Source organism: Cryptomeria japonica, chromosome 6 (assembly GCF_030272615.1).
Source record: "Cryptomeria japonica chromosome 6, Sugi_1.0, whole genome shotgun sequence".
In the NCBI taxonomy this organism is placed as follows: Eukaryota; Viridiplantae; Streptophyta; class Pinopsida; order Cupressales; family Cupressaceae; genus Cryptomeria; species Cryptomeria japonica.
The window spans coordinates 191,454,628-191,479,770 of record NC_081410.1 but is presented as its reverse complement, the minus strand read 5'-3'; the positions used below and the strand labels follow the sequence as shown (position 1 = coordinate 191,479,770).

Here is a 25,143-nt window from a genome sequence, read left to right as displayed (position 1 = left end):
GACTAAGATAGCAATCAGAGCAAATGGGAATAAGTGTCCTTTTTCAAGAAAAATCAATATTTCATTTACGTGTTTCAAGTGTTGAAATTTATAGAAACAAAAGGAAATGGGAAATTCACCATTTGCAATGGGAAAAGAGTTGGAGCTGCAACCATTTCCAAATGATGTTCTTCTTAGTAGATTGAAAGAAGTAGAAAGTTGTTTATCCAAAGTTGACCAATTAGATTGGGAGATTTTGAAATGGGCTCTGAAGCCATTTGTTATTGTTTTGGTACAACAAAAGATTACGAAACATCATGAAGATGTGAGACTTGTAGTCACCTCTTGCCAGTGTGAAATCATAAGAATTACAGCTCCTGAAGTTCCATACATAATAGTCATAATAAAGGAGGTATTTCAATTTTCAACTGACTGTTGAAATCTTCAGTGAGTTGGCTATTATTGAAAGTCCCTCCTTTGTTAAGAGGGTTGCAATACTTGAAACATTTGCAAAAATCAGATTTGGTAACATTATGTTAGACAGGGTGGAATGATCTAATTCTCAAAATATATGACCATTTCTTTGCTATCATCAGCAAATATCATACAGAAAATGTTATAACTTCAATACAAACTATCATCTCATTAATTTTGGATGAAGATGATGATATCTCTAGATGATTGTTATCTAACGTGTTAGCTATTTGGAGGAAGAAGCATGATGTTTCACCAGCAACACATGAGTTGTCAACAAGATTCATTAAGCAAAATATTGAAAACAATAAAAACCACTTGACAATTATAGGTTGTAGGACCCCCTAAAATGAGCAAGAACAAATTGACAAGAGAGTGGCGTTGTCTCATAGGCTAGGAGACCTGGATGCCTAGTCAGACATGAAAACAACAAAGAAAGTGATGTATGTTTTGGAATTGAAGGAGGGACACATGAGATTTGTTGCAGCCATGGTGGCACTATTGAAAGGTAAGAAGAAAATTTTGATTTTTGTATACCTAATCACAACAACTCATTGTCTTTGCATGAGTCTACCATTCATGAGGAAGGAAAAGAATTAATAAGATAATAGATAAGCACAATGGATATAGTGAGGAACCAAGAAATGTGTGATCAATGGCTAAGGAGGGGCAAGGAAACTAAACTAATAGCTACTCAAGCAGAACAGCACCTACAAAAAATTAAGGAAAAGGCTGCTCACATGGACCATGAACAATGGAAAGGTATATCAGTAAAGATATTGACAAAGAAGTTCCAATGTCAAAAGTATATCAATTTGCCTTCCAAACAGAACCTATGGAGAAGAGTATTCCTGATAGCTTTAGTATACTCAATTTAGAAAGTGATTTGTTTAGTGAAACAACCATTCTTGGGGAATACAATGAGTGTATATTTTTAGATCAAAGCCATCAATCCATAAGTCCATGGGTGTTATGTTTCATGAAGACTTTGCCATCTTAAAGATACCACCTTGGGTCGACTTATGGCATGAAATTGAGATCAGTCATTACATATTTATGATTGCATGCATTCAAGTAAGTTGGCAAGTGTCTTTTTTAATGGAATGGGGAAATTTTCAGTTAATAATAGCAAGGAAAAACATTTCAGAATTCTCTTATGTCATTTCAGCGTACTCACTCCCTATTCTTGTTAGTAGATTTCAGTTTTCTGGCTGCTATCCTACATTTAGATCATTGATATTAAAAAAATCAGATTGTGAGTTGAGGTGTTTAGTCTTGGACAGCTGTAACTATTCTCAAATTGACATCAAGGAATCAAGAGGAAGTGTCGGTAAGTTGTTTTCATTGAAAGGGATGGTTATGGCTGCCAACGCGAAACATATTTGGGAGGCAGAGCAAGAGAAACAATTCAAATGCTTGCCAATAATTTGATGTTGAGGTGGAAAACTTGTGATGGTGACTTGATGATTTACATTTATCATTTCACCTTTTGGATATATGATGATACAAAAGTTTGGGATCTGAGGACTTGTATGATTATTGGATTGCCTTACAAGATAAATGCAGAGTGATAGATCTGTCAGTTTGTTGTGACGTATTCACACATCGCCCCATTGCAAATGGGGACCCCTACTTTTTGCTTTGTAGGGTTAGTTTTCTTTGCTTGGTTGTTTGGTCTTGGCTATTAATCTTTGCATTGGAGAGTTGCCAGAGAGATCGTTAAGATAGCAGGGTCTGCTTGAATTGAGGTGGGTCAGTAGGTGGTCTAGGTCAGGGTCTCTTTGAAAGCCTTCTCTGGGTCAGGCCTTGCTCTAGTCTTGGGGTTAAGCCTTGATTGAGTTTTGAAGAGTCTTTACATTAGAGCCTTATTTGATACCAATTTTACCCTTCAAGGAGCAAGGAACATGAAGATTGAGCTTGAAAGATTGAGAGTTGAAGGAGGAATTTGAGCTAGATTGTCAAATTCGCTCCTGACCCTTCCAAAGGGACAGGAGCGAAATCTTCCTTAGCTCCCTTTTGACTCCTATTCTAGACAAAAATTTCACTTTAAGGCATAAATTGGGGGGAAATAAGATTGAGTTCACCTTTGGAGACGCCTTGGACAGACTTAGACATGGAAATTTGGGGAAAAGGTCAAGATTTGAGCCTAAAAGACAAATTTCACTCTTGACCCTTCCAAAGGGTCCAAAGCGAATTTCCTTTGATCTCCTTGTTTAGGTCAAAATCTTTGGCGTGATTGAGGCAAGGTTGATTCATGCAAGCCTTGTGAGTGAGTTGCAACCATGTGAGGTGAAGTTCTTTGAGGAATTTGTGCAAAAAGAGAAATTTCGCTCTTGACCCTTCCAAAGGGTCCAGTGCGAAATTCCTAGATAGGTCTTGTCCTTCCAAAGGTACCTAAGCAAAATTGTTAAGATGCACTTTTCATTCAACATTTTGACTAGGCACTTCCTTAAGGTGATTTGTTGGCGTGTCCTAAGGTGAGAACAATGTGATAGAGGGTGAATTTTGAGTGTTTGAATGGTGTCTAAGACTAATTCCTCAAAATCGCTCCTGACCCTTCCAAAGGGTCCAGAGCGAATTTCCTTATATCTCCCTTCTTGGTCCTATTTTGCCTCATAAACCTTATCCCTATGGCGTGATTGAGAGAGTATTGATGTGTGCAACAAAGTGAAGTGATGGAAAGTGAAGGATTTGAGCATAATTGCAAATTTCATTCCTAACCCTCCCAAAGGGTCCAGAGCGAAATCCTCCAGAAGACTTATTTCTTCACTAGGGACATCAAATGGTGGACATACATGGCAAGGAAAGGATTCAAAAAGACAAGTCTAAAATCCAGATGAGTGAAAAGAAGGAAGAATTGGGTGTAGAGGAACGAATTCGCTCTTGACCCTTCCAAAGGGTCCAGAGCGAATTTCTCAAAAACATGTATTTTCCTCACAATTTTAAAGCAAATTGCCCTCAAGGTATTTTCCTAAGATGGTTTGAAGCTAATCAAGCAAGCTAAGAGAAAACTTTATCAAGGACAAGCCCTATTTTCCAAATTTCAATCCTGACCCTTCCAAAGGGTCCAGAGCGAAATTTGTCTAAGCTCCTAACCCTTCCAAAGGGTCCAGAGCGAATTTCTTCATAAAGCATTATACCTTGCTCAAACCTTTGAACTAACTCGTTCCCAAGCATTTTTGAAGGCAAAACACTTGTTTTTTATGAGGAAAGGTTGAAACTGAAGTCAATAATGGAAAATTTGAGCCTAAAACATCAATTTCGCTCCTGACCCTTCCAAAGGGTCCAGAGCGAAATTCTTAGAAAGACTTATTTCCTCACCAAAAGCATTGAGTAGACACCACTTTGAGAGCAAGTTGGCTTGAGTATGATAAGATAAGGGGGAATGGACAAGTGCTAGGCATATTAAATGAGAATTGAGCCTAGAAATGCAAATTTCGTTCTTGACCCTTTCAAAGGGTCCAGAGCGAAATTTCCTAAACCTCTATTTATTCGTTCTTTGAAGACCAAGATCTTTGTTCCTATGACGTGGTTGAGAGAGGGTTGATATATACTTGCCTTGAGAAGTGATTTGAGGCGAAGACATAGTGAATTTGAGGCAAAATGTCAAATTTCGCTCCTGACCCTTCCAAAGGGTCCAGAGCGAAATTCACTTAAGCTCCTGACCCTTCCAAAGGGTCCAAAGCGAAATTTTCTTAAAGGTGTTGTACCTTGCTCAAATCTTGGAGCTAACCTTTTCCTAAGCATTTTTTGAGGGCAAAAGACTTGTTTTGATAAGAAAAGAATGAGAAATGAAGTTCTATGAAGGAAAATTGAGCAAAATGCCAAATTTCGCTCCTGACCCTTCCAAAGGGTCTAGAGCGAATTTTATTATTGGGCCTGTCCCTGGAGAGGGTCCAGAGCGAATTTTATTATTGGGCATGTCCCTGGAGAGGATCCAAAGCGAATTTCATTATAGGTCATGTCCCTGGAGAGGGTCCAAAACGAATTTCATTATAGGTCCTGGAGAGGGTCCAGAGTGAATTTCATTATAGGGCCTGTCCTTCCAGAGGGTCTAAAGCGAAATTGATCTTATTGCCTTCTTGTTGAAGGTTTGAAATGATAAATACCATGTTAGGATGAATATATCATAAGTGCTTGACACCATTTTGTTTGTTTGTTTTGCAGATCAATAAAATCAAGGTGGAGGAAGAAAAGGCCAAGACAAGGGCGACCTCTTCAAGTTTCATCATCATCAAGGACACTTCAAATGCGTGAGAGAAGACTCGAGGTGCTTCCAAGTTGGAGGACTTCAAGTGTTCAAGGAGTTGCAAACAATAAAGCTAACCATCCTCAAAGACCTCATTCTACCACATGGAGAAATCACAGGATGTCAAAAAGAAGGATCTTGCAAAGAGAGATATGCTACCAGAGAAGGAGTGACTTGATCGTGAAGAGGCCTCATCAAACATAAGAGAGTCAAGGAGAGGTACGTCATCCATCAAGTATATCAAGGACAAAGGAGGATCAACCAAGGTTAGTGCAAGGGTACGTTGAAGAAGCAAATAGTTTCAGAAGAGTTAATCAAAGTTAGCTTCTCTGCATCACCACATTGAGTGTCAAAAGAGATACGACATTCCTTGACTAAGCAAGTGTTGGACGAGGTGGCATCCCAGTCACTGTTCCTCGAGTCGGATAGGTCCACATCAGCATGTCCAGATTCAATGTACCTAACTCACCAGTGATGGCACAAAATTTGAGGCACCTACCCCAGTTTCCTATTGGTTGTCATGCATTAAATGTAATTTTCTTATTGGCTAAGAGAGTTTGTTGTAACAAACCCTAATTAGGGTTTTCATCTTGTAATCCTAGCCATTGATTGTAAATCAATCTGAGCCATTGAATTGTAAAGAGCTCCCTATATAAAGCTCTAGCTCTTCATTTGTAAAGGTTAATAGTTGGTAAATAGTTAGTTAATAGTGAATTGAATAGCAATTAGAGTAGATTAGAAAGATAAGGCAATAAATTGTTGCCTTGATTGTAAATGAACTCCATTTTCATTGAAGTTATGGTGAAGTGTGTTGTTTCTTTGCAATATGCATGGTTTCTTGTTGAATCTTCATTTTAGATGGTAAATAATTAGATTGAATGAAGGAAGTTACTGAATGCACTCGCGTGGAATCCGCCTAGTCCAAACCACTAGCCTCTTGTTGGTTGTAAGGGCGCCCTACGTGGTCAAATGGCATAGAATGAGCTTAATCTCGAGTCGTTACGCATCTATTGTTCATGCATTAACTTGAATGGTGATCATTGTCAGATGGTGTAACGATTTGAACATATTCGAAGCATCCCTTAGAAGATTGCACTGAGTTGGTGTCGGATTGTTCAACCTGATGGTGAGGCCCTACCCAGTAGGACTACACCTAGTCGTTCATCTATCTTCTCACATTCTAGGTCTTAGAGTAGACTTTCTGAGCCTTTCACCTTTTGCTATTTCTTCATTCTCCCAGTGAGTAGTTAGGACTTGAGTTCCAGCGAATCAAACGCTCGGGCATTCGAATGTAAATTTAAGCTTCTCGGGATTATTTATATTTAATTAATTAAAAGTTGAACCTTGGTTATTTTAGTAAAGTGACTTATTTTATGTCGATGGAAAATTATAAGTGGGTCACTTTATGAGCAGGAAAATGAAATTAATTAATTCTCTCAAAGGTGGATATAAAAAGGGTCGAGAGCCAATAGCAATTCATTCTTGACTTGTTACTTTCTTGGAGAGCTTTGAGAGCTTGTTTTTCTGGTTCAGCAAATCCTAGGACGAAAACCCTCTGGTTCTTCTTGGTTGATTGGATGAAAACCCATTTCAGCCAGCTTGGGTGAATTTGTACAAGATTCAAAGGTGCTATTTATAAGAGAAATAAAGAATTGTTTGCAGTTGTTGATGTCAATTGTTCCAAATACAAATTAATCAAGATTGAGGCAAATGATTAATGTGTGTAGGGTGTGCAATAGTGCAAATATAGATATTATTAGTGTGTGGGTGCAAGTGAAAATCACAAAATTTATTAGTGCTAGTGTGTGCATGTGAAAGATGAAATTAAAAAAAAAAAAATTGCTTTGGAGTAGTACCTAAACCTAAAATTCTACTTCTCTAATACCTTTAAGCTCAATGAGGTCATGGTAGGTGTTATTACATGCAATGATAAGATGGTACAATATGTTTGGATAAGAGACAAAGTTCTTAATGAGTTGGAGGTGAGATTTACTAAGTCCAATTTACTATATCTTATTATGAATTTGACAATGAATTCAATGTGGACTGTCTAGAAACATCTATTTTACATACATAGTAATTAACTTGCTATATTTAATCTATCTATTCAACCTCTACAAGGGTGCAAAGGGGACGCTCTTTTCTTCAGCTTAAGCAATTCAAAGGAGAGAAAAACAACCAGGTAAAAAAATTAGTTCAATGATACAAGTAGAAATTAGAAACTCGATTCTTGTATTTTTTTATTTTTTTGTAAACTTATGGTGGGAGAATCATAGTGTTGCCACACCAAATCTTTAAAGGCTAGCCATCCATATTTTTTTCGAGCCTTGTAGTGCTTCTAGGTGTGAAAATAATTGGAGCCTATTTGAGAGCATTCATACAAAGAAGAGAAACAAGTTGATCTAGGAGCACCTCAACAATCGTGTCTTCATTCTATACAATCTTAGCCTTCGAACTAGAAAGGTGGAGGGCACTTCACATGATTCCATCAACTTGGATGACATTGATCCTTATGGTGAATGGATCGTCGATGAACAAGATGATATCCTCCTTACTGATGGAGATCTTGCAAAATTGGAGATAGGAGCAGTAGAATTTGATACAATGCAGAAAAATGAAGACACTTTTGAAGAAACAATATATCATCATTTTGATACTGACATAACTTCTAGTTCAAGGACTAATATATTAAGTTACACTAGGAAGGGAAAGAAGAAGATGTAGATTGTATTTGTTTCTTTCTTTCATTTGGACATATTATCATATGTAAACAATTATAAATTTATATTGCTATTATACATTTGAAACTATGAAATTTCAAATTTTGAGAGGGATCATATGATGTGTAATGTTTGACTTATGACTAATAGTCAAATTAGACCTTTGTGTTCCCTAAATGCATTAATTTCTTTTTTTATGTGTAATAGGTATTTTTCATTTTTTTGCTGAATACAGAGTCCAAGTCAAAATTTTGAGCTGCCAAATTCACTCCGAGTCTGAGTTTTCGAGCTATCCTTTGGAGCTTCCAAAAATACCCAAACACACACCATCTTTAGGGTTATTTAGTCTATCTGCCGGTCACAACTATATATTTGCCAATAACAGTACCGTACAGCAAGCTCTTCTGAGATTGTATTTTTCAGATACAAATTTTGTTATCAACATTATCAATTGATTTCTCCAGCAGCTCTGATATCAGCAAATAGAAGTTAGCAATACATTATTTCACTTAGGTATTACAGCAGTGGCATCCAGCATTGCATATTGTGATTTGTGTATGAATGATCTAAAATATATTATCATGCTGAAATAATATCAAACTTGTTCTTTCAAGTACATTATATCATCCATTTATTTCTAGTAGATTTTGTCAAACAGCAAAATAATAATAGTTAGCTGGTGAGCCTGCCAACCTGTTCAGAAGTTAACATTTTGATACAAGACTACATCTCATATGTATCCCAATAACAGAGAAAATAGCTACTATGGGAGAGAACTCAAAAGAGCATAGTTTAATTTCCATGAAAATACAGAAAGTAGATTTTCATGTGCAGATTGGATGGTTGAAGAAATCATGGGAGACAGAGAAAGGAGGACTAGTAATGAAGGGAATAACACAGATTTGCAGCTCCATGCTCTAATACAAGGTAAACAGAAGTTGACAAATTTGAAACCCAATTGTTGCAAAATATGAAGATTTCCAGAGTCAATCAAAATCAGAATAGTGAGGCTCGAAACTCAAACAATAATAATACCAGCAGCAGAACAGTGATTGAATCGGCATATAGACCTCTCATGCCAAAGTTTCTAGATAGAGAAGGTGGTCCTAAAGGTGAAGGGGAACAAAAAAATACTGGAAAAAGCTATTTAGATTATTTACACGAGTATTAATCCTTAGGGGATGAATTTCATGCAGCGATGTCTCTTGCGGATTTCTATCAATTGAAATTTGAAACTTAATGTACTGTGGAAACTTAAACATTTTAATGTGTACCCTCTTACAGAATTTATTTTAATACTCACTCAAACAGAAGAAGATGGACCAAAGACATCAACATTTTAAATTGCACTTGGTTTTGACTGATCCATCAGTGTGTTGTGAAAGACGATTCCCTAAAAAAGCAATTGATTTCTTTTTTTCAGTTACTGTAAACAACTGAAACTTCAAAACTCTAGTACTTAAAAACAGACACTTGAAACAAAGTGTCAGGCCTAACATGACATCATTTAGAAATGAGAGATTTTATGTTTCCACTTTCCAAGTCGATGAGAAGAGATTTCCAGTAGAAATCATGTGCAGAATTATTCGTCATCAATTATAGTTCATCATCAGAATAGATAGGCATTAACTCTAATAAATTATCAAAAATGCTCCTATGGCCTTAAAAATTAAGCTTTTAAACTATTAATTAGTCGTCAACCTTTATTATATAGATTAGTTGTTACAAACATAATGGCTAATTGCAATTGATATATTTTTTGGTTTCGTCCTAATGACAGTTTCTTGTAGCTAACAATAGTTCTTCCTCTCATATCCATTCATCTCAATAATGGGCCGCATGAGTTGTCCAAAATGTTGACTATTTAAAAATTCGCAGTTAAAGCGGAATTTTTTTCTCATTCTTCAAAACATAAATATACCGGACCTGCTTTGAAAACAGATTCCAGGATAAACTGAAGATTTTAAAACAAAATAAAAGTTTTAGATAGGACTTGGTGATCCAATTCCGAGACACTGATCACTCGCGTGTATTTTTACAAGACAGGTTTTCTCAAAGTCTTTCTTTCTTTGTTTTCCACAAACAAGTTTTCACTGTTTATGAAATTTACAAAAATCGGTTGCTTACAGAACTTTTGAAATCAACATATAAACACAAACTGAAAGAACAATATGAAATAAGATAAAAAAAAACATGCAGAAGACAGCAATGAGGAACGCAAATTCGCATCCTTAAGAATTTAATAGTCACGAAATAAAGCTGTTGGAATTAGGTAAACAAGCAAATGAAAAGCAAAAAGAAGAGTTCACCGTCGAGCAATTGCATTTGGATTATTAGTCTGCGTTGCTTCTTTATCACTGCAAATCTGTTCAATCTCATCCTCATCCTCCTCCTCCTCCTCCGCCTCCTCCTCGTCCTCATCCTCACTCTGACTGATTTCTTCCTCGAAACTTGTTATTTCAAACATTTTTCTTTTACCATAAGTCATCAGGGGATCCTGTTTTTCTTCCTCCATTTTCTTCTACAAATTCCTTTCACCTTCACCAAACCACAAGATCGTATGTTTACAATTCCCTTGCCTTCACCGATTACATGACAGTTGCTTTAGCCTTGTCGCAGTTTCCTAATGAAGACCGCCAAAAATATAAAGAAAACTTACTATAAATCAGCCTTGCCTTCACCATTTACATGACAGTTGCTTTAGTCTTTGGCACAATTATGTTATGAAGAAAGACAGCTAAAAATATAAAGAAAATTTACTATAAATCAGCTGTGATTACAGGAAGCAGGGGTCACCGCCTTGCTTTTCACAAACTAATAATAGCATACAAGACGCTTATGTGGACATGCAACTCGCCAATCAATTTACACATTGCTGAATAACATAAATAACAATTATTCCTTTAGCAGATATAGAAAGACAGCTCTCATACTTCCCTTCACATGTCAAACTTCGCCTGTGGAATTTCTCATACTTAGAAAGACGCTTTCTTTCTTACAGGAAGCACACTCTGTTCACTCCAACTGGCGCCTTGTAAAGATTAAAACTACATTATTTTTGGGAGCGGGACCTCCGTATATAGGGTCGTGTAGACCTGAAAAACTAGAGGGAATGCAGGTATTGTGAAGAGCTGTTCTGGTAATGAAATGACAGGGCATTATTGGGGATTTTTGTTTATTATTTATGATTGAAAAGGAAGGTGCCTTTAACACTGGGCAGAAGCCTGGAATGTGGTGGGCCCATATCCAAGGCACGTGAGGTCCCACTGCCCGCTCAGTCGGTCGGTGGTCAATAGGATCTCCCACTAAGCTCTTTTTTCAATGATTATTGGGGATTTTTGTTTATTATTTATGATTGAAAAGGAAGGTGCCTTTAACACTGGGCAGAAGCCTGGAATGTGGTGGGCCCATATCCAAGGCACGTGAGGTCCCACTGCCCGCTCAGTCGGTCGGTGGTCAATAGGATCTCCCACTAAGCTCTTTTTTCAATGATTTCATGCTTCGTGCTTCATGCTTCCCATACCTCGTCTTGAAATTAATATTTTTTGGATAGGTTACGGATGTATGAACAGTTATATTTTAATGATGGGACGAATACGGATAGGGGGAAAATTGCATTCTCGTGGTTTAATTTCTTAATTTATTTTTGAGATGCGAAAATTAGTTGTTAAAAAATGTAAAAAAATAATCTATTTGTAAGGTATGATTACAAAAAGAAGTTATTAAATTTATAAAAAAATTATTTGTAAGGTATGATTTCAGTCTTATCATTTCAAAATATGAAAAGTTTTGTATTCATGAAGATCATGAAAAGTTTTGTATTCATGAAGATTTGGATTTTAGCAAGTTGTTTGAGATTCATTCAACTTCATCATTATATCAAATGTCACTTGACCTTTTAACCAATTTTTATTAGAGTATTATTTATGTAAAAAAAGATCTATAAATAGCATATTTTTATGTGAACTCAATTTATATTGCTTGATCCTATTCTCATAACCTCGTCCCCCTTCTCATTAGTTGTTCTCGACCAAATATTGGGCATTTGTATTGATTTGTGTTCTATACTCTTGTTTTTAAGGGCATTCATTCACTCACTTGAAATTGTGGGAGGAACTTGGAGCAAATGGAGATGTGATAAAAAAAATGTTTGTATGAGTGTATTATGACAACATTTATCAAAGCATATTATTGAATTGGTGAAAGTAAAAATACAAGTTACATTTTTATTAACAAGTGTCACATACTTGGAAAGAATCACTAGGATTTGAGGGTAGGTAGAGATGAAGGGGGGGATTAAGAGGTGAAAGAGTGGTAGGTAAAAATGAATAGGATTAAGAGATTGTTTCAAAATGGAGGGATATGATTAAGTGGTGGGATGACTTTTAGATTCAATGAATATGGGCATTGGAGAAAGGACAAAATGAATGGAGAGGAATATGACACTTGTCACATGCCTATGATTTTAGATTATGATGCATGTCAACAAGGTAGAGGGCTAAGATTAAAAAGAAGAGGATCCTTTGCAATTCCATTTTTTGGACTAGTATTCTTTTTTGTATTATAGGATAATTAAGTGAATAAAAATATTTAGAAAGAAAGGGCTTAAGAATTAATTAAATAAATTAAAATTATTATTTAATTAACAGAAGAAAATTAATGAGAAATAATTAAATAATAAATATTCATTTAATTAAGGACAATTTTAGGTACCAACAAAAAAAAGTAAGGACAATTTTAGGTGTCTACATTTTGTAATAGAAGAAAACTAATGGGAAATAATTAAATAAATAATAAATATTCATTTAATTAAATAGGGACAGGTGTTTACATTTTGCCCCTCTTTGAGACAATGCAGTTTATCTTGTTGTTTCAAAGAAGATTAAAACATAGTGGGTAGGAAAGGGATAAGGACTAGAGTCATGATGCCCTAGCCATGTGAAGGACGAGGAAGGGTGATAAGGTAGTAGGATGATGCCCCCTCAAGAGGATGGGTGGGTTAGGAGAACACATGTGTGCTCTTAAAAGGAAAGATAGGGATAACATTAGAAGAAAATGAATAAGGAGATGGTAAATTAATGGCCATGGAAGTAGTTATGGATAGGAATGGATGAATAGAAAGGATGGTGGTGATTAAGACTTGTGTATATGTTAGCGTTATATCATCATTGAACTTATTATTTTGCAAATGGATATATTTGCATCAAGGTATGGAAAGATCAAGGTGATGATGCTATCCCTTTGCATAGGCATATACAATCCAAACAAATGATAAAAATCATGATCCATCCTCGCTTCTCTAATCACTTGTTGTATCCTCGAGTAGCATAGGAACATGATACAAGATAAATCAAATAAAAGATAAGAATCACTGGACCAAACAAGTCAAAAACAATTTGGATCTTTTTGCCAAACTTAAGTGTTCTCGGTAGCATGATAATGATGGTGTCTAATTTTAGGAACGAATCATCTTGTATAAGACAATAGGTCTAGTTTCAATAATGTAACATGTATAAGACAAAAGATAGTTGACAAAGAATTATAATGTTCATTAGGCAATTGATCGATCAGGTTGTAGGCTAGCTTAGTAGTTTGTCTATTGATTCGTGATTTGTTAAGCTCTGTATTTTATGTAATGTTTTTCATTGTGCTTGTTTGAAGTGTCAGTGTCTTAGCAAAAGATAAACTATTATGAATTTTGGATTTTTTTAAATTATTTAGATTTTTTTTGTTTGTATTTTCTTTTTTTTTAACTTCTTTATTTTTTGGGGGATTTTTGAAATTCTTTGATTTTTGGATTTGAAAAGTTTTTTTATTTTTTATTTTGAACGTTTTTTTTGGATTTTGAAAAGATTTTTAATTTTTTTTGGATTTTAATTTTTTTTTTATTCTTTTGGATTTTTGAAAAACAAATCCAAATCAGTGATTGAGGTATAAAACATATATCAATATTTATTCTTAAGCATGATGTATTTAATTGCCCCTACTGTTTAGCAAGACATAAAGCATTATGGGTTGATGAACAAACTATTGGGATGGAAATGGATACATGAAGGATGGAGGCAACTAATTTGATTTTCAAGGACTATCTCACGATGGGATAACATGCTTCTCCAAGTTGAGGGATTCGATATGAAAATGCAAGGTGATGGAAAGGTACATACACTCCAAGCTAAAGACGCCTCAAATCTTTAAGCAAGGAAGAGATAGTTGTAAAAGAGATATCTTACAACAAGTGTAAGGGGATCCTTTTGAGGGATGTGTGATTGAAGGATGAAGAGATATTTGCCTAAAAAATATATATGCCTAAAAAGATAGGAGATATTTAATAAAGATAACATCTTTGAACATAAAAGTGGGGAAGGAGAACATGTAACACCCTACCGGGGAACCCTAGAGTATTAACAACTATCAACCCAAATATAAAGCAAATATATTTTTTCAAAAGGAAACATACATATCATTCATCTTTTAACTCAATACAACATTAAGTAAATGCATTCCATAACATAGATGAATTACAACAATATTAAGTTAAAAAATTAATCACATCTCATAACAAAACTCTAAGGGTTCCCTGACGTCACTACTAAGAAAAACTAACTATCACTCATTAACCACATAAAGCATCATATAAATATCTATGCTAAGTTCATTTTAAAGCACCAATTGAAATATTCCTTTTCATCCCCTCTAAAATTTGAAGAGTTTGCTTCTAAAATTCCAGTGAGTATTTTTTGGCATGCCTGATGGGACCTAATTTTGTGAGTTTTACATCGCTCGTAGGAGATTTGGTGTATTTTTCAGCATTTTCAGCCTTGAGGAGGCATTCTACAAGCACCTAGTGACTCTGCAAGTTCGAATCGTTTGGGTGATTCTAATTGGTATGTACTTGATTCTCTGTTTTGAGCAAACATTTTGCTCTTGTTTAGAACATTATCTACAAATCTTTCGTTTTCCTTCTGCTTTAGTGTGGAAGGATATTACAAATAGTGCATGTTTCCACCTCCTTTCCATGAAAATGCAATCATTTCACCTCCCTATCAACAATATCAAGCTAGCTATGCTTCTAGTTTTTCTTCATATTCCCCTACTACAACAAGTTATGAGCAACTTCCTAATGCTTGCCTCTCACCCACCCCTATACAACCTTTTTGGTAACCTGCATATGATTACCAACAACCAAAATAGGCTTATTATGTCTCCCATCAACATGTCAACCCCTTCCCCCAGCATCAAAATGTAAGAAACTTGGAAAAATGTTAGCATCAAAGAAATAATGATGAGTTTCCAAGAGCCGTTGAAGGCTATTGAGGAGGAGAAAGAATACTATCTACAACAAGACCAAATTTCTTACCAGGCCCAGCTTCAGCAACAATGGGTAGAGGCTCGAAGAAAATAGCAAGAGAATTTTCTTGCAATGCAAGTTTATGTTGGGGAAGAAGAGATCAGACAGCTAGCAGCCATTGAAAAGTAGCTCATGCTAGAGGAGAAATCAACCAATGGGGCTCCTGAATTTGAAATCCCAAGCATCAAATAAGGAATGCCTTTTCATGAGCCCCCTCAAGCATTTTTGCAAAAAATATTCCCCCCTCAGCTCTCTGGCCCTACTACCATTTCACTTTTTAAGGGTGGACCTGTTGTTTGGAAGGTTGATTAGTCTTATGAATAGAAAAAAGAAGAGGAGCAATTTGATGGTTGTGAGCTTCCATGTGCTTGCAAGGTTGAAGAACCATCCTTAGCACAATATAAAAATGTAGACAAACAATTGTCTCAACAAGGTATGAACTAGACAAAGGAGAAAAATGAAGAAGAGGATTTATTCCTCTCATTTGATGAACTTCCTTTCTTTATTGACCATGAGGAAAATGATTTTTCCATTTCTACTGTGGCAGAAATCTTAAAGAAGCAAGCAAGTGCTAAAGAGCATAGTAGATCACGTGAATATGAGGAAGCTCCCGAGGTTGAACAAGAGGAGAAGCTTCATGCATCTTTGGATCATCATGAGAACTGTTGTGAAGTAAGGGTGATCTCTATCATGGAAGGAAGCAAGGAAGATGTTGATTAAGATAAATTCTAGGACAAGTTATAAGTTTTCTACTCATCTATTAACATCAAACCATCATCTCCTAAGTTGGAGGATCATTATAAGTGTGCACAGTAGGAGGAGGTTCTCATACCATTAGATGAGCCATCAGGACCAAACCCTGTTAATCAACAAGACCCAAAGGAAGCAGAGCATGACTGCAAGTCCAATTTTGATTGCCTAGACTTGATACTTTCGCAAGGATGCCCTATCTGGCGTCTAGCTTAGCTGGAGAGCTACAAGTTGCTCCTGGTCATGCTTACCTTCAAGTATGAGATGAGTATCAAGGAGAGAAAGTTCAGCCCGCCCACTCACTACAAGAAGATACTAGTCAAGAATGGGTGAGATTCTTTGTTCCTGAACTATGGGAGGCATTCCAATAGTCTGTTAGATGCTTATTATTTTTTCCATTCTTCCTAATTTCCCAAGAACATGTGAAGCATCAAAAGTTGGTCAAAAAGGGAAGTTACTTTGATAAGCCAGTTAATGGTTTTGTTTAATTTCCTTACAGAATTTGAAGATCATGTAAATAATAGTTAGATGTTTTTTCCTTTCTAAGAAGTGTAGTTGCACATGTTGCATTCTCCTTAAGAGAATGCATATTTTGGTTTCTAGTTTTCCTCCAAGTGTAGTAGTGCACATGTTTTGTGGATCCTCTTCATGACTCTATGCCCAATGGATAGCTAAGGCTATTGGTTTTCTAATGTTGACATTTGTGTGCCCTTTTGATTTGTCATTGAAAATTGATATGACATATTTGGAACAAATCAGCAAGGTGAAAGCTCCCTTTATGCATGAATAAGGCATTCTGGTTTGTGAAACCAGAGGATTTTGGGTTCAACCTCTACAAGCAAAGGTCCCCCATAGAGTCGCCAAGAACAAAAAACTATAGATAATATTTATACTTTCAGGGGTTTATGATCTAGGCATTGATGGAAACATGTCAAAATTAGCTCGAAGGAGATTCAGACCGATCAAAGATGAGAAAAATCAAAAAATCCAATTTATGGTATTTCTCTTATGTTTTAGTATTTTGCATTTTGGGAGGCCTTCGGAGTGAAATTTGGAGTCAAAACTGTCCCCTGTCATTTAAATTGATAGTTGAAGGCATGGTGTTAAGGGATTGAAATTAGATCTTTTGAAGACCTTTCCAATAGTGTAAGCAGTTTTCAGATTTCGACCACCAAGCGGAAAGTTACAATCTCGCCAAGTTGAGACTGACTAGTTGCCTCTAGCAGAGAGGAGGAATGAGTGCACCACGTGTCAGCACAATGCAATTTTCAACAAGATTGTGGCTTTTTATTCTCCCAAAGGGGTGTGGTAGTGGCATGTGTCAACACCGCAAGGTTTCCAAAAGAAAAAGGAAAAGAATGCTCTAAAGGTTCCGCTAGCATGTCACGTGTCGACAAAGTGGAAACCTAAGAATATTATGAGCCCAGAGATAGAATGAAAGTGTGTCATTGTTTCTTTCAAGGGAGGAGGGATGCAAGAAGAGGCTTGTGTGATCAAGTGGTTGCAACAAGAAAAGGGAATTTACAGGTGGCGCTCATGTTGCGCACTTGGGAGGAAAATAATGATGCAAAGATCAAGATCACGACAGCAGCAAAAACCTCCATGATGATGGTGGACAGGCGAAAGATATGCAAGAGCCTTTCTAGTTTCAATCGCCCTTTTGGATTAGAGAGGTTTTCTCTATATAAGCCTGTGTGCGTATTGTAAAAATGGGGTTCCAATTATTTACCAATTTTGAAGAAGAACACTTAAAAAATAGCTACGATTTTAGTTTAGACCTTAGCATTATAATTAGTCAATTGATAGGAAGAAAAACATATCAGATTGTGCCTAGTTTGCCTCTGTTGTATGTTTCTTTTTGTTTTATGGATGAATTTACAGCTCTATATCGTCTCAAATGAATGTAGCTATTAATTGTTATGGTTTCTAGCTTTAATAATTTCATCACAGATGCACAGGTCGTTGAATCATGTTTTTACTCTTTCAATTATCTACAGCAATTTGGGATTTGGAGTTATACTATGACAATTGGTAAGAAAATTTTGTAGGGAATAATTATTTTAGAGAGATAATAGGAATGCCCCTTGCGAGCCTTTGTGGGTGCTTCTTGCAGAAAGATCTAAATATTTTGCCCTATGTCTTTGTCACTTTGTGCATTTTGTTATCTTTCCAACAATGAAGAGTCTATGACATTCTGTGCTCAATCTTCTGGCCTCATTTGTTCTTGTTATTTCTAAAAGGGATTTAAAGTGTTGTAAAAGCTTTGGCGCTTTGTCTTGGGGTAAGTGCACCAAGATGGTGAACAAAAAGAGGGGTATAAGTGGCCACATTTTTTTTCTTTTTTTTTTTCTTCTGAAAACAGGTAAACCTAAACTTCAAAGAGCTATTTGAAGGTCATGCACTCAAAACTAGGAGTTGAGAAAAGAATAAGAATTGTAGTATTTTGAATCTAGTTTCTAAACTATTTTTTTGAAAAAAATTGGATAAGATAGAGGGTCAAACCTTTCATGCACTCAAAACTATTCCTGATTTTTCCAGAAAATATAACATAGCTGTTTTCATGCGTTGCACAAAATATATAGTTAGATTTGGTATTTTGCAAAACCCTTTGGTAGGATGATAGGTAAGAGTGAGATCTAGAATTTGTGTATTTTTTTATAATTTTTCGTTGAGTATTTTTTTTTATGATTTTTGGAAGTGACCGCGTCCTGAAAAATTGGTACTTGTTCGTGTGCTGGGCATAACTTGCATCAAAATAATCAAAAAAAATTAAAAGTGTATAGAGTCTAGTGAAGAACAATAATATGTAATTTATTTTGAATTTGGTCAAGTATATCAAAAGTTATTAAAAAAATGGTAGACATATGTCTATGAGGACTGTCAAGGCACTGATAAAGAAAATTAAAGTTTACTATGCTAATGTTGTCCAAAAATAGAAAAAATTATATGGTCAGAAAACTAAGAAGATGTGTGAGATTATGGTGGTAATTTTAGAGATACCCACTTGATCATTTGTAAACCTGATGATGATGAAGTCAAGAAATCATGTTGGAGGATGAAAAAATGCGTAAAGGGACAAAAAAGGGGGGAAAATGGGCTTGCAAGCCTTAGGGTCGTTTTCCAACCCTCTTACCAAGCCAAAACCTACATGGGCTTTGAAAAACAAAAAGTACTATTTGCAATTTTAAGTAACCCATATGGGTTACGTTATGTAAAACTAAAAACATTTTTTTTGTTTCACAAAACCCGTATGGGTTATGAAGACATAATAATGTATGCTTGAAAACTTAGCATTTACTACACATGTTTTAGACATACCTAGATAATATGTGTTTATGTATGTATATATGCATATCTATAGTTATATATACATATATTTATATAGATATATGTTTGTATACATGCATGCATCTCTTCTATTCCTCTCTCTCGTCTTCCTTCCCCCATCATTGTCTTTGTCTATTCTGAGCCCTAATTATCTTCCTTGAGTTCTATCTCATCTCTCTCCCCCTCACACTTCTCCCTTTTTCGATTCTCTCACCCTTTTCTCCTTCTTGTTCTCTCTCTACCTCATGTCTCTCACCCTCTGCTCCTCCTACTCTCTCTCTCTCATTATCCTATCTTATTCTCACCCTCTCCCCCTTCTCTCTGTTTCTCTCCCCCTCCCCCTCCCCCTCCCCCCCTCTCCCTCCCCCTCTCGTTATCTTATCTCTCTTTCTCTTTCTCTCCCTCTCTCTGCCTCTCCCTCTCTTTATCTTATTCTCCCCATCTCTGCCCTCTCTCTCCCTCTCCCTCTCTCCCAATTTGTCCTTTATCTCTCCCCCTCTCTCTCCCTCCCCCTCTCCTTATCCTTCTCTCTCTCTCTCTCTCTCTCTCTCTCTCTCTCTCTCTCTCTCTCTCTCTCTCTCTCTCTCTCTCTCTCTCTCTCTCTCTCTCTCTCTCTCCCTTCTCTCTATTTCTCTCCCCCTCCCCCTCCCCCCCTCTCCCTCCTCCTCTCATTATCTTATCTCTCTTTCTCTCCCTCTCTCTCCCTCTCCCTCTCTCCCAATTTGTCCCCTCTCTCTCTCTCTCTCTCTCTCTCTCTCTCTCTCTCTCTCTCTCTCTCTCTCTCTCTCTCTCTCTCTCTCTCTCTCTCTCTCTCTCTCTCTCCCTATCCTTTTCCCAATCTCCCTCTCTACATATCCCCTTTTCCCAATCCCCCTCTCTGCATATCCCCTATTCTCTCTCTTACCCCCCTCTCTCTCTCTCCCTCTCATTTTCCCAATCTCCCTCTCTGCATATCCCCTATTCTCTCTCTTACCCCCCTCTCTCTCTCTCCCTCTCATTTTCCCAATCTCCCTCTCTCTCCCTCTCTCCCTCTCCCCCTCTCCCCCTCTCCTTTTCCCAATCTCCCTCTTTCTCCCTCTCCCTCTCTCCCACTCCTTTTCCCAATCTCTCTCTCTCTCTCTCTCTCTCTCTCTCTCTCTCTCTCTCTCTCTCTCTCTCTCTCTCTCTCTCTCTCCTTTTCCCAATCTCCCCCTCTCCTTTTCCTAGTTCTACATAACATGTACGAGTTATGTAGAACTAAGGCCAAAACTTCTAGTTCTACATAACCCATATGGGTTATGAGAAATTGTGAATGTTGACATAAAAGGTACAGGGTTATGGGAAAATCTTAATATATTTTAGTCCCAACGGCCTAAAAACCAGCATTGCAATTTGTTTGAAGGCCTCACTACTTGTGCACATGATTTTCTAGGACAGTAACAGTCAAGTTTTCATATTCTTTTGTCACTTTTGCTTTGGAATGATTGATTTATCTCGTATATTGGATTGTTTTTTAAGTTATTTTATCATTGTTACTTTAGATTATAACAAAATCATGATCATTTGTTGTTTTTTTGCTTTGATCATGATTGATTTGTCTTGTATTTTCATTTTTTTTAAAGTTATTTTATTATTGTTACTTTAGATTATAACAAAATTATGATCATTTGTTGTTTTTTTGCTATTTGATTGTGGATTGTCATCATGATGTTATGTGTAGGACAATGGGAAAGAACAAGAGAGGCAGCAAAGGAAAGACAAAGGGAGCGTATGAAGAGATTACGTGAAGGTACGCCATCTAATGCACCTAATGAAAGTGATGAACATTCAACAATTGAAATTGATATGATGAATGCACCAAATAAAAATGATCAACATACACCAATTCAAATACATATGATGAATGCAATGAACATACACCATTTGAAAATGATTCGGTGAATGCACATGTTAATGAAATTGAAGAAGATATACCATTTAAATTTGATGTGATCAATGCACCTAATGAAAATGAAGAGCATGCACCAATCTTAACACCTCTTAGAATAATTCGTAGAAAACCAAAGTTCCTAATAGATATTGATGAATATATTGTGAAGCCAATGCATGATAAAATATCTGAAAGAACTTGTAGAAGAACGGTTAGAAGAATTTGGAATAATCATTTTGAAAACTTAAATCAAAGTGGAATATGCCAATTAGTTGTTGAAATGATTAAAAATCTGAAATTTAGAGAGACAATGAAAATTTTGGGGTTAAGAACATCCGAAAATAATAGGGAAAGAACCATTGTGAGAAATCTTTTTGATGCATACCAAGCCATTGGTTCGAAATCACGCACTAAAGATGCTAATGTTACTCGTCGCTATGAGGTGGCTCGTAATGATTAGATGCCTTGGGGAGTGAGACAAAGGCACACCTAGCGTAAAACCGGCCACCCAAATGCACTCGCGCTGACGGTCCGTTTCCACGACAAGAAGAACGAAAGATGCAGTATTTTGCCACCTCTCACTGACAGTTTTTGAAAAATCTCACCACAAGAAAATGGAATCGAGATGCCCAAAAATGAGAGAGGATTTTTTAGGCAATGACAACACGACCACATAGGTTCAAACCTAGGTTGTAGGGAAATGCCTCCCTAACCACCTGGTACGGGTATTTAGTACTGGTTCGTGTATCCAGTACTGAAGGCGCCTAAGGATTCTCTAGTGCGTTTAGGAAACTTGGGTGGGAGATAGGAGCAAGTATCCCGACGAATCTTGGTTTGGAAAAGGGCAAAATAGTGACGTGCGACTTTTTCACAACTTTTTCGCCCATCAAAACACTATTGCAACCCTAAAAAGTTTCTTTTTTTCGTGTCAAAACACTACCGAACATGTCTGAGCTGCACGAATTATTTTATTCAAGTATTTTTTACCACGCGGAGGTATTTTTGGGTTTTACGGGCGAGGAAGGGTAATCCAAATCGAATTTGTTTTGTGCGAACTGTGAAACAAAAGATAATCCGTAATCGCAATAATATTTTCTAATTTTTGTTTACCATCGTTTTTTCATGGGTTCTATGATTTTTTGGGGTTATACGATTTTTAGCAGTATATGAACTGTGAATATACTATGAAATAAATGAAAAAGAAAAATTTCACACTTCATATACTTAAAATAAAAAATATTATCATTGCATTAAAAAAAATTAAAATTATATTTTAATAATTCATTTATTAATAATTTGTAATATTAAATAGAGTAATATTAAACAGACTAATTTATTTCAAAATTTTAAATTTTCAATGTTTCATAATACTTCTAATTTAATTTTTTAATATACTAATACTCAGTATTATAAATTTTTTTACCAGAAATTACTATATTATATAATAATTCTGGTAAATTGGTAAAAAAATTTTAAAAATTATATACTCACCTGCCAATACATGTTTCACATTTCACATTCTATACTCATTTCACATTTATGTACCTAAACTTCCTAGTTAATGTTAATTATTGTTTCGAAAGTTCAAATTTATTATATTAAATATTTTCAGATTTTCTATAAATTATTAAATTATATTAAAAAAAAATTGGCATCTCCAAGTACCCCTGTCTCCTATTTTGAAAAAATAACCATACCAGTACCCAACGTCTCCAAGTACCCCTGTACCCATGTAACCTTGGTTCAAACAGATCATCCATAAAGTGCCACGGTCTCTGAGTTATGCGACGCCAAAGTTTAACCATTTTTTTCCACTTTGAGCGCTCAAGGGAAAACGTCACTACGAGGTGGCTCATAATGATTGGACGTCTTGGGGAGTGAGACAAGGGTACACCTAGCATAAACTTGGCCACCCGGATGTGCTTGCGCTGATGGTTTGTTCCCACGAAAAGCAGAACGAAAGATGCAATATTTTGCCACCTCTCACTGATGGTTTTTGAAGGTTTTTTATGGGATAGAAAAAATATCACCACGAGAAAAGGGAGTTGAGTTGCCCAAAACTGTGAGAGTATTTTTTAGGAAGTGACAACACGATCCCATAGGTTCAAACGGATCGTCCATAAGTGCCATGGTCTTCGAGTTACGCGACGTCAAAGTTTGACCATTTTTTCCACTTTGAGCGCTCAAGGGAAAACGTCACTAGGAGGTGGCTCGTAATGATCATACATCTTGGGGAGAAAGACAAGGGCACACCTAGCATAAACCCGACCACCTAGATGAGCTCGCATTGACAGTTCATTCCCACGACAAGCAGAACGAAAGATACACTATTTTGCCACCTCTCACTGATGGTTTTTTATGCGACAGAAAAATGTCACCACAAGAAAATGGAATCGAGTTGCCCGAAATCGAGAGAGGATTTTTTAGGCAGTGACAACATGACGCCATAGGTTCAAATAGATCATCCATAAGTGCCATGGTCTACGAGTTACGTGATGTCAAAGTTTGACTATTTTTTCCACTTTGAGCGCTCAAGGGAAAACATCGCTATGAGGTGGCTCGTAATGATCAGATGTCTTGGGGAGAAAGACAAGGGCACACCTAGCGTAAACTTAGCCACCTAGATGTGCTCGCACTAACGGTTCATTCCCATGACAAGCAGAACAAAAGATGTACTATTTTGCCACCTCTCACTGACAGTTTTTGATGCAACAGAAAAAATCTCACCACAAGAAAATGGAATTGATTTGCCCAAAACTGAGAGAGAACTTTTTAGGTAGTGACAACATGGCACCATAGGTTCAAACGGATCATTCATAAGTGCCATGGTCTCCGAGTTACGTGACATCAAAGTTTCACCATTTTTTCCACTTTGAGTGCTCAAGGGAAAACGTCGCTACGAGGTGGCTCGTAACAATCAGACGTCTTGGGGAGAGAGACAAGGGCACACCTAGCATAAACCTAGCCACTTAGATGCGCTCGCGCTGACGGTTCATTCCTATGACAAGCAAAACGAAAGATGCAGTATTTTGCCACCTCTCACTGACGGTTTTTGATTCGATAGAAAAAATCTTACCACAAGAAAATGGAATCGAGTTGGCCAAAATTGAGAGAGGATGTTTTAGGTAGCAACAACACAAGCCCATAGGTTCAAACAGATCTTCCATAAGTGCCACGTTCTTTGAGTTACGCGATGTCAAAATTTGACTATTTTTTCCACTTTGAGCGCTCAAGGGAAAACGTCGCTACGAGGTGGCTCATAATGATCGGACGTCTTGGGGAGAGAGACAAGGGCACACCTAGCGTAAACCCAACCACCCAAATGTGCTCGCACTGACAGTTCATTCCCACGACAAGAAGAACGAAAGATGCACTATTTTGCCACCTCTCACTTACAGTTTTATATGCGACAGAAAAAATCTCACCACAAGAAAACGGAATCAAGTTGCCCAAAACTGAGAGAGGATTTTTTAGGTAGCGACAACATGACTCCATTGATTCACATGGATCATACATAAGTGCCACGGTCTCTGAGTTATGTGACATCAAAGTTTGACCATTTTTTCCACTTTGAGCGCTCAAGGGAAAACGTCGCTACGAGGTGGCTTGTAACGGCCAAACGTCTTGGGGAGAAAGACAAGGGCACACCTAGTGTAAACCTGGCCACTCAGACGCGCTCGTGCTAATGGTTCATTCCCATGACAAGTAGAACAAAAGATGCAGTATTTTGCCACCTCTCACTGATGGTTTTTGACGGTTTTTTATGCGACAGAAAAAATTTCACCACAAGAAATGGAATCGAGTTGCCCAAAACCGAGAGAGGCTTTTTTAGGCAGCAACAACACAACCCCATTGGTTCACACAGATCATCCATAAGTTCTTCAACCCTTCTTTTATAGGCAATTTGGATGAATAGGTGTGTCTCTTACCCTAAGGCCGACTTGTTATGGAATAAAATTTAAATGAAAACCTTACCTAAGCCAACTCATCCTTAGATAAATTCACTCCAATCTCTTCATGCATGAAGGAATCAAATAAAATTTACTCAATCAAAATACACAATATCAGCATTACCGATATCAGTACTTGGTTATACACAATATGAGTAATAGATAGTTTAAAAGTATATGCCATGTGAGTTACAAGTAATGAACAAATTGGATCACATTTCAAGACATATACACAATGAACAAATTTGATGACATTTCAATAGAAAATAACTATGTTTCAAGAATATCATGTTTCATATATATCAATGAATATCAATTAACAAATTGGATCGGATATCAAGTTTCATATATATCAAAATGAACAATAATTGTGTACATATCAAAAAATGGCATAGATGCCAAATCAATAATAGTTACAAAAATGTGGCATGTGCCAT

The 25,143-nt window shown here is 36.6% G+C and overlaps 1 protein-coding gene across 6 annotated transcripts in view; it reads right to left on the bottom strand.

The window, feature by feature from the left end:
- LOC131053529 (endoribonuclease Dicer homolog 3a) overlaps window positions 1-10,599 on the bottom strand; it is a 182,979-nt gene extending 172,380 nt beyond the window's left edge. For 3 of the 6 annotated variants that reach the window (XR_009107715.2, XR_009107716.2, XR_009107717.2), the window contains exon 1: window positions 9,732-10,599. Coding sequence is in view for 3 of the 6 variants with exons in the window: in XM_057988141.2 (XP_057844124.2) it covers window positions 9,732-9,937 (206 nt within the window). In the remaining 3 variants the exon portion in view is untranslated. The remainder of the gene's footprint in view (window positions 1-9,731) is intronic. The other 3 variants (XM_057988141.2, XM_057988142.2, XM_057988144.2) reach the window with 3 other exon arrangements.
- Between the last annotated feature and the right edge of the window lie 14,544 nt (window positions 10,600-25,143).